The following is a 15,200-nucleotide window of genomic DNA, read 5'->3' as shown; positions in this document are numbered from 1 at the left end:
AGCTAACGGATCTCAGCCTGCTGTGAAGAAAGTACACGCATATACAGAGGCCTTCTTTGGTTCATTTATATACTAGTGCCCCAAATGGGGAGCATTTGGAGATCCGTGGTGTTGGGTTAAAAGGCAGGCCACCCCAAAATGTGCTTCAATGGTATATTGATTGTTTTGAATTAAAGTTACTACCCAAGCCCAAACTTTGCATTAAATTCCTTACTAATTAAGCATCCACATCTAAGTTTTTTGTCCTGTCAAATCCTCACAAATTTATTGTTTTGTGTAAAAATATATAAAAGCTGCCTGCTTTTGTTCACTCTCTGAGCATCATTTTATTTTAATTTTTAAAATTTTTATTTATTTGGCTACACCGGGTCTTAGCTGCAGCATGAGGGATCTTCCTTGTGGCATGCATGTGGGATCTATTTCCCTGACTAGGGATCGAACCCGGGCTCCCTGCATTGGGATCGAGGAGTCTTAACCACTGGACCACCAGGGAAGTCCTTGGGTTTTTTTCTTTTTGGTTTTTTTTTTTTTAAGTATAGTTGATTTACAATGTTATGTTAGTTTCAGGTATACAGCAAAGTGATTCCGTTATACATATACACATATCCATTCTTTTTCCGATTCTTTTCCCATATATGTTATTACAGAATATTGAGTAGAGTCCCCTGTGCTCTACAGTAGGTCCTGGTTGGTTTCCTGTCTTACTGTTAGTCTGTCTTGTGTCAGTGTTATTATTAGTCCAGCCACGAGAACTCAAGGGGTAGAGGGGGAAATTTCCCCTCCCCAACACTGGCCAACAACAGGAGTGATTACCATGCTGTCTTTCTAAGAAAGGGGCGAGCTGACTTTTTAAAATTGAAGTAATAGTTGATTTATCATGTCGTGTTAATTTCTGCTGTACAGCAAAGTGACTCACAGACATATATATATACATTCTTTGTCATATTCTTTTCCATTATGGTTTATCATAGGGTATTGAATATAGTCCCCTGTGCTCTACAGTAGGACCTTGTTGTTTATCCATTCCATATATAATAGTTTGCATCTGCGAGTCTGCCTGCGCCAGTCGAAAACGACCAGCGTGCCCAGAGACATGAGGACCAGGCCCGCCAGCCCCAGGCGGACGAGGTTGCACTGGGTGTAGTCCGGGGAGCCCGAGCCTGCGGGGCCAGCAAGGGAGAGAGGCGGCCAGCGTCCGAACCACACGTTCGGCCCACCCTCTGGCTCCCTAGCCTCCAGAGTGGAGTTGGGATGCAAATCCCAGTCTCAGACTTGAGGGGGGTCGATGGGAGCAGGGGTCCCGGACCCCTGGGGCTGAGGGAGGAGGGGCCGGGGGCCTGGACCCCTGGGTCTGGGGGCAGGGGGCTGGGGCCCCTCACCGGCCGCGCCGATGCCCAGCGGCTACGGTAATTGCCCCCCTGGTCTGGGGACACCTCCTCCAGGAAGAACTCCGCCAGCTCCACAGATACATCCCGGTAAAGCACAGGAGCAACCTCTCCAGACTTGAAGAGTGCAAACCTCCAGGTTGGCTGGGGTGCCCGGCACCTCAAAGTGACGTTGACCCCGGAGGTCACAAGTGCAGCTGGCTGAGCCCCCAGCCACGGCTTGGGGTATGAGGCTGCGGGGACTGAATAAACGGGGCTGCCTGGGTCCTCAGGCTTCCTAGGAGCCCAAGGAAATGAGGGGGCAGCTGGGGTAGGAGGAGAATCTCCTTGAGAATCACTGGCCCTTTCTCAGCCTCAGTTCCCTGCTTGTAAAATAGGGGAGACGTTGGACCCCAACCAAGGCCTGTCAAAATTAGCTGCAAATCAGAGGAGCAGGGCATCAACTCCTGACCTTTACTCCATGGTTTTTAAACATCACCTTCAAGGGACTGGGTCCCAGAAATCTGTGATTTCAAATTGCCCTCCAGAATATTTGTACCATATTTGACATATTTCAGTAGTTGCCAAAACTTGCTATCTATTTGGGGGAAAAACTGTTGGGTCCCTACCTCACACCATTGCCCAAAACTAATTGCAGATTAATGTAAAGAACTACATGTGTTTTTTTTTAAAAAAAAAACAACTATAAAAAAGTATTAGCAGCGGGCTCCCCTGGTGGCGCAGTGGTTGAGAGTCCGCCCGCCGAGGCAGGGGACACGGGTTCGAGCCCCGGTCCGGGAGGATCCCACATGCCGCAGAGTGGCTGGGCCCGTGAGCCGTGGCCGCTGAGCCTGCGTGTCCGGAGCCTGTGCTCCGCAACGGGAGAGGCCACAGCGGTGAGAGGCCCGTGTACTGCAAAAAAAAAAAAAAAAAAAAAAAAAAGTATTAGAAGAAAATATAGGAAAATATATTTGTCTTGGGAGTAGAGAAGGCTGTCTTAAAATATAAAATGAAAAACTCAGAAGGAACAAGGTTAATTGACAGCTTCAACGTTTTTAAGCTGTGTATGAGAAAAGACATATAAATGAAGCTAGAAGACAAGTGACAGCACTGGCAGAAATGGCTTATTCAAAAATCACATAGGTTACGAGTGTAGAAAGAAATCCTAGAGCCAGTTCAACTGAAAGTTGGGCAAAACATATGAATAGGCAGTTCACAGAAGAGGAAGTCCAACTGACCAAAACACATTTGGGGGTTATGATGTGAAAGTTGTCCAACCTTAGTGATAGTTTTAAAAACTAAAACAATAGTAAGACATTTTTGCCTCTCAGGTTGTCAAAAATTTAAATAATGGTTAACATTGTGTTTGGCTGACTATGTAGTAAAACAGGCACTTAGGTGCGCTCAGTTGCACCTTTTGAGAAGTCATTTTGTCAGTTTCTATCAAGACACGCAAACGGCATGGCCAGCCACCCAATAAGTCCACCCGAGACAAATGCACTTACACGGGCACAAAAAGCTTATCCAGAAACGCTCACTGCAGCAATGATTGTGAGGGAAAAAGCTGGAAACAACCTAAATATGCATCAAGAGGACCAAGTAAACTAGAATCCAGCCGTACAATGGCAAATGCTAGACAGCAGCTTTAAAAGAGAGAGAGAAAGGTAGAGCTAGCTATAATGACATGGAAACGTCTGCAAGAAAGATTGCAAAGTGAAAATTGTAAGATGCAGAACAACGTGAGTCACGAAATAATCTTGCTTTGGGAGAAAAAGAAGTACAAAAATATATACGTGTGTTTGAAAGCATGGAAATTTTTTATAAGGATTCAGATTATTTAAGGAAGATGAGGAAGGGTTGAAGAAGGAGGTTGTTATATGTTCCTTGATAATAATTTTTAAAACCATGAATGTGTGTTAGCTTTAACATTTAAAAAATAATTAAAATAAATTGATAGCTAAGGTATTAATGGTTCTCCAGGTGATTCTTATTTGAAGTTGGAGTGTAATGGAGGGAAATTGAGAGGAAGAAGAGGTCTCACCCATCAGAAACCCTGGAAAGAAACCCCAGGGCTGTCTCAGGGTGGAGGACCCTACTTTCCAAAGGGGAATAATAGGCATTGCCAGAGATCCTATTTCTTGAGCCCTGCACTTTGCCAAGCTCTGAGCCAAGGGTTTTATGCATGTGATTTTATTAAATCCTCACAACAGCCCATTTTACAGAGAAATAAACTGAGTCTTAGCATTCAGTGGTTTGTTCAAGGTCATAAATGAATACGATGGTGAAACTGGGGTTCCAGCTTAGGTCTCTTTAACTCCAAAGTTCATGATCTTCACTACTTACCTATACTGGTCACTAAAATGAATGAGGAAGAAAGGAGGGAAAGAAATAAAGGAAGGGGGAGGGAAGTAAGGAAATCTGGGGGGAGGGGAGGCACCAAAATAAAATCTGAGTAGTTGGAAATGGGGTGTCAGCAACACACAGGAGAATGGGCGCGGAGTGTTACTCACCAGTTGGAGTGATGTCTGCGTGACACACCAGCCGAAGGGGCTTGGTCTTGTCAAAGCCTTCGGCTGCTCCCGGCCCCACCTCATTGGGCACCCCGGAATCTAAGTCCCCAGGCCCTCTATCCTCTGGGAAACAGAAATCTTGCCCATACTTCCTCCTCAGTAGCCATAAATTCAGACTTCCAGTCCCCACTTATTTAAGAGCCCAAAAGTCTGGACCCAAGCCCCTCTTGCCTCTACACCCAAGAGTTCAGGCCCTTGGATTCCACCGTTTCCAGGAGACAATAATCTGAGCCCACAGTTTCTCCTCTCTGGGCTTCAGGAGTCTGGGCCCCCAGTTTCCTTCTTTCCCAGGTGTCTTGGCTTCTCCATCTCCCTCCCACATCAAGATCTAGGATTATAGGTTCTCTGTCCCCAGGAATTCAGATCCCTAGTCCTCTCCTGCTTCAAGATCTAGAGAATCCTGCCCCCAACTTCCTCCTCTTCCAGGAACCCAGGAATTCAGGACCCCTGGGTCCTCTTGCCTTAGGACCCAGGGGTCTGAGCCCCAGTCCTGTTATTCTGGCCTAGAATTCCAAACCCTCAGCTCGTGCCTCCTGATCACCCTGCACCTGCCCTCAGGGAGACCCCAGCCCAGCCATGGGCCCAGGGAGAAGGGGGTGGGGTGTCTCACAGAGAGTCAGCAGCTGCAGATTCATCACCAGGGCCATGGTGGGCAGTTCTCGGATAGAGCAGGAACAGGAGCCAGGGCTCGGCCGTGCCCTCTCCGCTACCAGGAAATGCGGCAACATCAGGAAGCCAGAGCCCTATTTAGGGAGGAGAAGGAAGGAGAGAGGTGGGGGCCCCTGGGTGATTGTGTCACAGCCCCGTGGTGCTGTGGAAAAAGTTGGGAGAGGGCGCAGTCATAACTGTTGTGTTCATTAAACTTTAAAAAAAAAAAAAATTAGCACCTATTATGTGCCAGACCCTGTGCTACACGGTTGGGGGAAAGGGGCACAGAAGGGAGTCAGACCCCATTCCTGTGCTCAAGTAGCTCCCAGCCTGATGGAAAGGCAGATTCCGACCAGGTTAGTTAAAGCAAAACAAAACAAAATGATGTACGCTATAATGGAGGTCACATAGGGCACTGTGAGAGTACACAGAAGGCCCCTAACCCTTCTGGGATGAGAATTAGGGTTTGCAGGACGAACTGATTTTAAGCTGAGACCTCAAATTGGTGATTCGTCCTCTCCCAGCCTCCGTTTGTCCATCTGTAAAATGGGCTCTCATAAGTAAACTATAAAATGAGGACTGATGCATTTCCGCCTTAGCTGGGCCGCAGTAGGACTGTAAGTTACTCCTCTGGAACGACTTTCTAGGCGGAGAGAAAAAAAGAGAGCGGCGGTAGGTGCGCCAAAGGTGCGCTTAAATCTGCAGCACTACCTCTTTTCCCCGCAGCCATCGGCTAGGACTGCTGTTCTGCGCCAGTGCGCACGCGCGGATTCAGGCCGTGGAGGCTAGCGGGCCAGGACCACAACTCCCAGAGTGCTCCGCACCCCCGCCACCGCCTGGGATTTCTGTTCTGCGCCAATGAGCACGCGCGGACTCCCGACTGCGGAGGCCGTGCCCAGGGACCACAACTCCCAGAGTGCTCCGCGCCCTCGCCACCGCAGCCGCCGCAGCCGCCGCCGCCGTTGCCGAGACCAAGATGGCCGGGAGTAAGTGCGGGTTCCGTCATCGCGCGGGGATGGTACCGGGAACCCTGGGTGGTGCCAGGGGTAGGGCAGGACGGAGGCCCCGTGGAGGCGGTGGGGTCCGGGCCGGAGGGGGACGCAGAGGCCACGAGGGAGCTCCTCCAGGGCAGGGGTGGCGCGAGAGGGGTAGAGGTCACCGGGGGCATCACCTGCAGGGATGACCCTCCTCTCCCACCCTTCCAGGAATCGCCGCCTTTCTCAGGAATGTCTGGGCCAAGGAGCCGGTGCTAGTGGCATCCTTCACCATCGGGGGTCTCGGTGCGTGAGTGCCCCAGGCGCGAAAGTGCATCACCCCCAATCGGCGTCCCCGCTTTATCTCCTCCACTCCCTAGAGGTGCCACTGCCGCCGACCAGTGCTCCATCGCCCCCCCCATAGTTCCATCCTGTACCCCCGAGGCCCGACCGCCGCCCTCAACGTTCCGTGTCCCCGCTTGTATGCCAACACCCCCACCCCTAGTAGTATGACTCCTCCACCACCACATCGCTCCCCACCCCGTACACACCCACCCAAGAGGTCCAGAATCCGTTCAAAGAAGAGGTTGTCAACCCTAGCTGTGCATTATAATAGCTAATAATAATAATAATAATAAATGAAAGGTAATGTCCTTATCCTCCCTTTTCACCCTCATCCCCTCCCCCCAGATTCTGAATTGAATTGTGTGGGGTGGAGGTGGGGCTAGGGAATCTTGTGTCTTGTGAAAGTCCCCCAGTGATTCTAACGTGCTTCTGCGATCTTCGGTTGTAGAACTGGGCTACTCAGATTTCAAGGTGATGCTGTGGGTCTTGGTGAAATACAGGTTCTGATTAAGTAGGTCTGGGGATGCTGCATTTCTAACACGTTCCCAGGTCTTGTCAATACTGCTGGTGGGCAGGCCACACACAGAGTAAGGTTCTAGAACACAGTTGTCCCACACGGCAGCCACGGATCACCTGGGCCACTGAGCACTTGAAATGGGGCCCGTGTGAATTGAGATGGTACATGTTACCCCGATGTAAAGCATACACCGGATTTCAAAGACTTTGTATAACAGAGTATATAAAATATCAATGTCTTTTATGCCGAGGATATGTTGAAATGTCTTGGGTATACCACGTTAAATTTATTTTTAAATTTGTATGTTTTAACTTTTTTTTTTTACATAAATTTATTTATTTATTTACTTTTGGCTGCCTTGGGTCTTTGTTGCTGCATGCAGCTCTTCTCTAGTTGCGGCGAGCGGGGCCTACTCTTTGTTGTGGTGCGGGGGCTTCTCATTGTGGTGGCTTCTCTTGTTGCAGAGCACGGGCTCTAGGCGCGTGAGCTTCAGTAGTTACGGCACAATGGCTCAGTAGTTGTGGCTCGCAGGCTCAGTAGTTGTGGCGCACGGGCTTAGTTGCTGTGCGGCATGTGGGAACTTCCCGGACCAGGGCTCGAACTCGTGTTCCCTGCATTGGCAGGCGGATTCTTAACCACTGTGCCACCAGGGAAGCCCTGTATCTTTTAACTTTTATGTGGCTATTAGAAAATGTAAAATTACACACGTGGCTCTTATATCGGACAGCACTGACCCAGAATATTCCTTTATATGCCCTGCCCCCCCCCCCCGCCATGACTCCTTGCTGCTACGCCAGGTGGACTGTAATTTCTCAATGACTGTTCTTTGTACAAAACCTTCTCCTCAGTTTGTAACAGTTCATGATTTCTCTGGAACATTCCCAAGACACCCCGGACCCACACCCCTTCATATGCTCCGTGACTCAAATATGCTCATTCTGTGACCAACCCTTTCTTCCTTCCTGTGTCTTGTAGGTCCCACAAGTCTGTGGATGCTTGGCTTCCACCCTCACTTCCAAAAAAAAAAAAAGTCTTATAAACCCTTCTGCTGATGTACAGGGCTCCCAGGGTGCCAGGGTGCCTCCTGGAGGTGCTGGACCCCCCCTCCTCCCCTCCCCGCATGCACTTGGCCCCCATCTTGAAAAGGCTCAGCTACTCTCCCCGCCGCCACCTCCTTCCCCTGGGCCTCACCCCTGTGTCTCTCCGCAGCTATAATTCTGCCTGCGCTCAGCCCCTACACCAAGTACTCCATCATGATCAACGAGGCCACACCCTACAACTACCCAGGTGAGTGGGAGCCAGGGCAGCAGCCTTGGACCTTGCTGAGCTGGGGCTGGAAGGGTGGGCAGGTCTTTCCTCTGCGGGGATCCAAGATTCTGCAGTGCAGTCTAGACTCTCTTTTTCTCCTTCAGTGGATATAATCCACATGCCGTAAAATGCGCTGTCTGTTTTGGCACTTCGAGTTTCTGTCATGCTTCCAGATTTCTGTCCTTGTCCGGGTTCCCAATCTCTGTTGCTTTCTGGGGTTTTGTCTTCCTGGGTCTCCACCTCTCCAGGTCTCTGTTCTGCTTCCTTGTATCTGTTGGGTCTTTCTCTGGGTCTCCTTTCTGTATCCATCGTTCTGGTTTCCCACGTCTCTAGGTCTCTCTCTCCCCACTTCCCCGCATCTCTGACTTTCTGACCCTTACTCTGTCTCTTAACTCTCCCTGGGGTCCCGTTTCCCTCTTTGAAAGTAAGCTGGCAGGCCAGCCCTCCTGTGGGCCCCCGGCGATCTGCTCGTCTCAGTGGCCCCCCTCCTGCCCCACAGTGCCCCTCCGAGACGACGGGAACATGCCTGACGTGCCCAGCCACCCCCAGGACCCCCAGGGCCCAAGCCTGGAGTGGCTGAAGGAACTGTGAGCTCCTCCACTGACAGGGAGAGGCCCCCTCCCTGACGGCCCCCAATAAAAATGTGAAAACCGCGCCCGGCGTCCCGTCCCAGTGTGTGCGGCTGCAGGTGGAAGCGGCGGACAGCGGCCGAGGCAAGTGTAGGCGTTGGTTTACTGGGGGGAGGGGGGTCAGTCAAAGGCGGGGCTGGCTAGGGTGGGGTAGGGCAGCAGCTTGTCTGGCCCCCGAGAAACCCAGCCGGAGTCCAGGGCCTCATCCGCTTCAAGGCCGAAGTCTTCCTCGACCTTAATCTGGGGGAGATGAGAACAAGGCGTGAGAAGGGCCCCGGCCTCGCTGCTCTTTCCCAGGCCAGACGGCGTCCTCCGTGCACCAGAAGTCCGGGCATCCCCAGTGCCCAGGCCCGCACGCTCTCCAATGTCACCTCCCTCACCCGCCCCCTCTCTCCTCGGCCGCCCACCCTCCCCGCTTGTCGTCTCTTCTCCCCAGAGCCGCCTCCAGATAGCAAGCCCCTTGCCTGGCATCTTCCGCCAGCCCTGCCCAACCCTTCCAGCTCCCCCGCCCCCGCCCCGGGCAGCGCAGCAGGGCAGCCCCGGAGCCCCAGCCCCGCCCCGCGGACCCCTGGACTCCAGGCCGCCCCCACCTGTACCGGGGCCAGTTCCGGAGTCAGCGCAGCTCCCACTCGGCGGCCGTCCCGGGGGGCTCGCCGCCTCTTCCGCCCGCTGGGCCCCTCGCCAGGGGCCGGGCTGCCAGGTTCAGGGGGTGCGGGCGTCCTTCTAGGCGGCGACAGCCCCTCTTTCTCTGGAGGCTCGTTCTCGGCGTTGCCTGGGGTGGGGGCGTCTGTGCCCTGGCTGCCCTCGTCCTGGCAGACAGGGGGGTGGGCCCGTGAAGGCTGTGTGTGGGCTCCGGGTTCCCGGGGCGCACCCGCGACCGCACCGCACTCACCTCCAGCACGATGGCGAACTGGCTGGCGCGGTACTCGTCACCGTAGGAGTCCAGCACTCTCATGAGGAACCTGCGGCCGGAGAGAAGCCGCCGGGGGGGCAGCTGTATCTTCTGGCGGTTGGGAAGGGGGCCCCCCGACAGCCCAGCTCTGACTCTGAAGCCAAGGCTGTCCCGGACCCAGAAGGTCTGAGACACCCGGGTGTGTCAAGCACTTGAGCAGCCAGTGGGGCTCTGGGCAGGACCAGGTGACCTGCACCTCTGCTCCCGCTCTGTCATCTGGAGGTGACCGCACCTGGGCGGCCCGCTGGCCACGACACTGCAGCTCGATGGCAGCTCTGCAGTACTCGGCTTGCGAACAGCCACACGTAAGTTATTATTTTCATTCATCCCTGGGAGGCGGGGCCAGAGCGCCCTCACTGCTGGCGCGGCCTTCTCTTCCCACCCCACTTCTAAAAGCTTTTGGTTTCTGTTCGTTTTAAGCTCTGGTTAGATGGTCCCCATAAGCCAGCGCCTGGGTGGAGCGTTTTACATGCACAGTCTCTTATTGTACGAGTGGGTATCAGGTGTCCTCTCTGTGCTATCCACCACGGAAACCACTGACCACCTGTCACCATCCTTGAGCGCCTGCCGCGTGGCGGGAGTGACTGAGGAATGGAAATTTTAAATTTCGCTTGATTTCAGTTAATTCAGATGAAAATCGGAACCACGTGGCTACCGAGCACATGAAATGAGGCTCGTGCAACTGAGGGAGTGAATTTCCAATTTCACTTCGTCTTAATAAACTTGGCCCGTGACCACTGAGGAACTGAATTTTCAGTTTCATTTGAATGAATTGAAATTTATTTTAATGAATGTTAAAATTCAACTTCAGTGTCAAATAAAGTCACCACCTGCAGCTAGCATCCTGGACAGCACAGGTGTGGACAAGAGGAGGACCCGGGAGCTGAGCCCTGGCTACTGCAGGTTCAGGGTTTGGGGGAAGGAGAATGAACCAGCAAAGGGGCAACAATCAATGGCCGGGAGGAGGGGAAACCGAGGCAGATGAGTGACCTGGCCGAGAAAGTGCTTCCAAGAAGAGGGTGTATCCACTGGGTCAGGTGAGTGGAGGGCTGAGGCCTGGCCGGGGCTCTCGGCATCACGGAGACTGTCGTGAGGCCCGTTCTCCACGTTTCACGGAGATGGGGACCCAGTGGGGGGGTGGGCCGGCCCCAGAGCTCCCTCCCCGTCCTGGTCACCGAGACCCGAGGCGGGAGGCTCAGCCGAGCTCATCCCCCGTGGGCTCCCATTTAACCCTCAGCAGCCTTGTGATCTTAGCGTTAACCCTTAGCTGACCGGGAACTGGGGCTCAGGGAGGGGATGTGGCTTGCCCCGAGTCGCACAGCAGAACGGTGCTTGAAGCTGAGCCCGTGACCCTAAGTCTGGTCTCCTGCGCTCTGCTCCGCTCCACTCAAAGGGGGCACACCTCTCCCCCAAGGCCCAGGGTGGCGGTGGCGGCTTGGGGAAAAGAGGCAGGCGATGCAGGCCCAGAGCAGGTGTGCGGGGTTACCTCCGCTCCTGCTGGAGTCTCCGAGTTATCCTCTGTACCTGATGGAGCCTGTTCAGGACCCGCTCGTTCACCTGCGGGGAGGTGGGAGGAAGCACAGGTCAGCCGCCCTCCGCGTGCGCAGCGCGTGGTGAATGGGGCCCCGCTGGAGGGCGGGGCCTCCAGGGCCCGCTGTGTCTGCTCCTTCCCCCTCCCCACCGCCTCGCTTGCTCCTCTCCCTCGTCCACGCCACTCACACTGGCCTCCAAGCTCACGCTCGAGTCCCCTGACACCGTCCTGTCCTGGGGGCTTTCCGTGTGCTCTTCCCCAGGTGCCTGCATAGCTCTCTCACAGGCTGCACCCAAAGGCTACCTGCTCAGACCTCCTGTTAACTGCAGCAGCCTCTCCCCCACCTCCCATGCCAGAGCATCCCCCCCCCCTCCTCAGCTCCACTTTTCCATCGTCTTATAGCCTCTCTCTCTATGCAGTGTCCTCACTCTCCGTCTCTCCCACCAGAACAGAAGCCCCAAAGGACCAGGATTTGGGCCTCTGTCCCCGGTGCCTTGAGCAGACCCTGGCAGAGGGGGTGCTCCCTAAATACTGCTAAACAAATGACTTCACCTAGTGATAAAGTGCTTGAAGGACACCAAACTGGGCTTCCCTGGTGGCGCAGTGGTCGAGAGTCCGCCTGCCGATGCAGGGGACGCGGGTTCGTGCCCCGGTACGGGAAGGTCCCACATGCTGCAGAGCAGCTGGACCCATGAGCCGTGGCCGCTGAGCCTGCGCGTCTGGAGCCTGTGCTCCGCGACGGGAGAGGCCACAGACAGTGAGAGGCCCGCGTACCGCAAAAAAAAAAAAAAAAAAAAAAAAAGACACCAAACTGGTAGATGTGCTGGAGATTAGGGCCGGAGGTGGCCGCTTTAGTTAAGGTCATTAGAGGAGATGTGTGCCCAAGCGTGAAAGAGTATGTTCTGCTCCTGCATCAGAAAGACCTGGGCTTGAATCCCAGCCTGCCACTTCTCAGCTCTGTGACCTTGGGCAAGTTACTTAACTTCTCTGAGCCTCAGGTTTCTGCACTGGTAAAAGGAGAATAATGACAACTTATTCCTGGCGGGGGACGGGGGAGCGAAGAGTAGAGGCTCAAATGCAACTCCATTTGAGCGAACGGTTGAGCCTCTCTGGACGCCAGCATCCATCTGTTAAACAGGGCTCAGGATACCTGCTGCTTGGGAGGCGCTGGAGGAGTTGCCAGGTGTCCCTGCGTAAAGCCCCCAGAGCAGGGCTGGCACGCAGTGGGTGCTCACAGGCGAGAGTGCCCGCTCTGACAGCACCACCCTTGCTGCCAAACCCTGTGAACACACAGCGACGTGAGGAGTCGCGAAATCGCGGGGGGGCGGGGAGAAGAGAGAGGAGTGGTCGTGGAGAGAAGAGAGGTTGGAGTGAGCTCAAGGATGAAGCGGAGGCAAAAGCTACCTGGTACAAGGTACAGAGTATCTGGCTTACGTATATCATGTAAGTTCATATTAACACGTACATAAAACCATATTACAGAGTGCTGCAGGGACTTCCCCGCTGGTCCAGCGGTTAAGACTTGGCGCTTCCACTGCAGGGGACACAACTTTGATCCCTGGTTGGGGAACTAAGATCCCACAGGCCACACAAACAAACGAACAAAAAAACCCCAGTACTGCTAGGAACGCCATCAGATTAACTGTCATCAGGTGTGTGTGTGTGTGTGTATGTGCGTCTGCCGGGTACGCAGGGAGGACTGGGGCAGCTGGCCACAGGGTATGCGTAGGTTCAGGCTTTGTGCAGCTTCAGGGGAATATCCTTTAATAGCTGGAGCCGAGCCTGCTCCAAGCCCACTGCCCTCAGCCTGCCATTCGCATCCCCTCCCCAGCATCCCCATCAAGCCAAACACCTCTCCAATCCTGAGTAAGCCCTGTGCTACCCAGAGCCCTAAATGTACCTTTCCCTCCAGCTTGACATGCTCCTACTTAATCTAAGACTTGATTCAAACCTCGCCTCCTTATTATTCTCTAAGTCGTCTCTGTCTCTCCCCCTCTCCTTGACTCCTACCCCAGCTCAAGCCTCCTCCTCTCCTTCCTGGACCACTACAGCAGCTCCCTTCCAGAGCTCCCCTAACACCGTTGTTATGGGTTGGATGGTGTCCCCCCCCAAAAAAAGGTGTGCTGGAGCTTTAACTCCCAGTGCCTCAGAATGTGACCGCATTTGGACACAGGGCCTTCACAAAGGTAACCAAGTTAAATGAGGTGATTGGCCTTAACCCAATATGACTGGTGGCATCCTTATTAAAAGAAATTGGGATACACACACACACACACAAAAGGACGGGAAGATGAAAGCAGAGCTCTACAAGCAAGGAGCACAGAAGATCTCCAGCAAACCACCAGAAGCTAGGGAGGATGCCTAGAACAGGTAACAGATCCTCCCTCACAGCCCTCAGGATGAACCAACCCTGCTGACACCTTGATCCCAGACTTCTAGTCTCCAGAACCGTGAGGCAGTACATTTCTATTACTTAGCCATCCGTTTGTGGTTCTTGATACAGCGGCCCGAGCAAAAGAGTCCAACCCAATTCAGAGAGTCTTTCAAACACTGACCCTGTCCCTCCCCTGTTTGAAACCTTTTGAGAGCTCCCCATCACTCTCAAAAAAAAAAAAATCCAAACCTCTTACTCTGGTGTTTGTGGCCTTTCAAGATATGGGCCCTGCTTACCGCTCCATCCTCATTCTCACCAAGAACGCTAATGCAGTGATTCAGCAGAAAGAACCTGAGGCTGAGCAGAGGCGTGGGGATGGAGGGGAGAAGAAGGACCCCGGAGGGATCTGAGAGGCAGAGCAGACAGGGCATGAGGCGCGAAAGGGTGTGGGAGATTTGAAAAGTTTCATCGGTGGGAAGCAAGAGAGGCACCTGTGAAACATCAGTGAGCTGATCTGGGTTGTCAGATGATGCTCCTAGAGGAGACATCTCTCCAAGGCGCCTTGCACAGTGCCTGACACATAGTAAGTGCTAAATAAATTAATAATGAATGAAAAGTGCATGGAAAATTCACTCAGCCGGGCAAGGAAGGCTGGGCATCTAGACAGGCAGAGGCTGGGAAGGATTGGTAATGGAGGCCAGGGGACCCCAAAACGGGGGAATCCACACTCACCTACCTGCTCGATCTCCCGGCAGCGCCGACCTAGCGCCTGGTACTTCCTGCGGTTTAGTTCCCGCTGGCGCCGCCGCCGGCCCCGGGCTGCCTCTTCCTCTTCATCTCGCTCCCGGAGCCCGGAGCCACCCAGACCCCCAGACACAAACTCCACTTCTGTCTCAAGTTCGCTCTCCAGAATGTGACCACCGAACAAAGGAGGCAGCGCCAACTCTGAGCCTGGCGGCGCTGAGAACTCTTCAAAGCCCACGGCTGCCATGGTCCTGTAGAGTCAGTGGGCTCAGGGACTCTGAATACCTAGCCCTTAGTCCCACCTCCCACAGACCAGGAGCCCAACTCCCAGATCCCTCCTCTCTCTGGTGCAGGAGCCCGAGGCCCCCAGCCCACCATTCCCGGGATCCAGAAGAGTTCGAGCCCCGACCCCTTCCTCCCAGGATCCAGGAGTCCAGGGCCCCAGCACCCGCTTCCCAGGATCAAGGAATCCAGACTTCCAGACCCTTCTTCCCCGAGTCCCACGGGGAGTTCGAGCCCCCCAGGCCCTCACTCAGACCCAGGAGTCCTGACCTCCAACCGCCTCGCCTGTCAGATCCAGGAGTCTGGACCCGTAGCCTTTTCCCCCAGGATGCTCGAGTACGGACCCCAGTCCCTACAAGAGTTATAAGCCAAAGGAGTTGCAGGAACTGCAATCCCCGTCAGTCCTCAGAGCAGAAGACCGCTCTTATGCAGCCGCAATGTCTTTTGGGATTCGTAGTTTTCCCCAAAGCCACTCACCCTTCTCTCTGCTCCAGCTCCATCTCTCTCCGACTCCAGGCGCCCCGGGCCTCAGAACTTCCAACCTCGCTAACCTCTAGGTTAAGTCGTTCGCAAAACTACCTTTCCCATCAGGCTTCACGACCCCAGCATCCGCGAGCATCCGCGGCCTTGCCGCTGCGCCTTCTGGGAGCTGTAGTTTCCTATTTCCGGCTCCTCTCCCCAACCCCTCCACCTCCACCTCGACTCCCGGCTGAAAGCCTTGCTTTCCCGTCGAATGCCTCCACCGGTGGTCTGAGTTGCCCTCGACTTTATTCTTGTCTTGACACCCTGTCGTCAGACTATGGCGATTCTCCGCTTATCAGGCTTAGTCCACAGCGGGCGTGGCCGGATAAAGCCGCTCTCTTCTCTCCTGCTCATCCCTTCTCCGCCTAGAGGCAGGTGCTAATAAAGTTGTTGTTCCAAACGCAGCCAGGAAAGACGTGGTGCAGGGGCCAATCAGAGCG

At 54.1% G+C, this 15,200-nt stretch overlaps 3 protein-coding genes across 5 annotated transcripts; 1 reads left to right on the top strand and 2 right to left on the bottom strand.

Moving 5' to 3' along the window:
* Window positions 1-996: 996 nt before the first annotated feature.
* OSCAR (osteoclast associated Ig-like receptor) lies at window positions 997-4,581 on the bottom strand. The gene is made up of 3 exons (XM_067019602.1): window positions 4,545-4,581; window positions 1,307-1,627; window positions 997-1,160 (listed from the first exon to the last, which is right to left on the bottom strand). Exons 1-3 carry the CDS (start codon window positions 4,579-4,581, stop codon window positions 997-999), a joined length of 522 nt encoding a protein of 173 aa, XP_066875703.1.
* An 844-nt stretch (window positions 4,582-5,425) lies between these two features.
* On the top strand, window positions 5,426-8,380 carry NDUFA3 (NADH:ubiquinone oxidoreductase subunit A3). The gene is given in 5 exon segments (XM_059044297.2): window positions 5,426-5,458; window positions 5,460-5,568; window positions 5,788-5,862; window positions 7,628-7,705; window positions 8,226-8,380. Coding segments are annotated over 5 exon segments (372 nt in total). The 5' UTR covers window positions 5,426-5,440; the 3' UTR covers window positions 8,318-8,380.
* A 59-nt stretch (window positions 8,381-8,439) lies between these two features.
* Window positions 8,440-15,152, bottom strand: TFPT (TCF3 fusion partner). 3 transcript variants are annotated; one of them, XM_059044249.2, is made up of 6 exons: window positions 14,716-15,152; window positions 13,949-14,207; window positions 10,794-10,864; window positions 9,248-9,317; window positions 8,946-9,164; window positions 8,440-8,595 (listed from the first exon to the last, which is right to left on the bottom strand). In XM_059044249.2, the coding sequence occupies exons 1-6, from the start codon at window positions 14,736-14,738 to the stop codon at window positions 8,476-8,478; spliced, it is 762 nt and encodes a 253-aa protein (XP_058900232.1). In that variant the 5' UTR covers window positions 14,739-15,152; the 3' UTR covers window positions 8,440-8,475. The 3 variants fall into 3 exon arrangements, with proteins under 3 accessions (XP_058900232.1, XP_066875074.1, XP_058900233.1); XM_067018973.1 differs by having other exon boundaries at window positions 8,952-9,164; XM_059044250.2 differs by lacking the exon at window positions 14,716-15,152 and adding an exon at window positions 14,509-14,700.
* Between the last annotated feature and the right edge of the window lie 48 nt (window positions 15,153-15,200).

This window comes from Kogia breviceps, chromosome 18, assembly GCF_026419965.1.
Source record: "Kogia breviceps isolate mKogBre1 chromosome 18, mKogBre1 haplotype 1, whole genome shotgun sequence".
In the NCBI taxonomy this organism is placed as follows: Eukaryota; Metazoa; Chordata; class Mammalia; order Artiodactyla; family Physeteridae; genus Kogia; species Kogia breviceps.
Note: the sequence above shows the minus strand (reverse complement) of the source record. Positions and strands in the feature narration are given on the sequence as shown.

Excerpts from the sequence above, each read along its gene's own strand:
- OSCAR (XM_067019602.1), bottom strand. The coding sequence starts at position 4,581 with ATGGCCCTGGTGATGAATCTGCAGCTGCTGACTCTCT. Across the intron at positions 1,628-4,544 it reads TCTGCAGCTGCTGACTCTCT|TCCCCGCAGCCTCATACCCC; the intron begins GTGAGACACCCC and ends CCGTTTATTCAG. Across the intron at positions 1,161-1,306 it reads CTCCTCCCTCAGCCCCAGGG|GCTCGGGCTCCCCGGACTAC; the intron begins GTCCGGGACCCC and ends CTGGCCCCGCAG.
- TFPT (XM_059044249.2), bottom strand. The coding sequence starts at position 14,738 with ATGGAGCTGGAGCAGAGAGAAGG. Across the intron at positions 14,208-14,715 it reads GAGCTGGAGCAGAGAGAAGG|GACCATGGCAGCCGTGGGCT; the intron begins GTGAGTGGCTTT and ends CTGACTCTACAG. Across the intron at positions 10,865-13,948 it reads GCTGCCGGGAGATCGAGCAG|GTGAACGAGCGGGTCCTGAA; the intron begins GTAGGTGAGTGT and ends ACCTCCCCGCAG.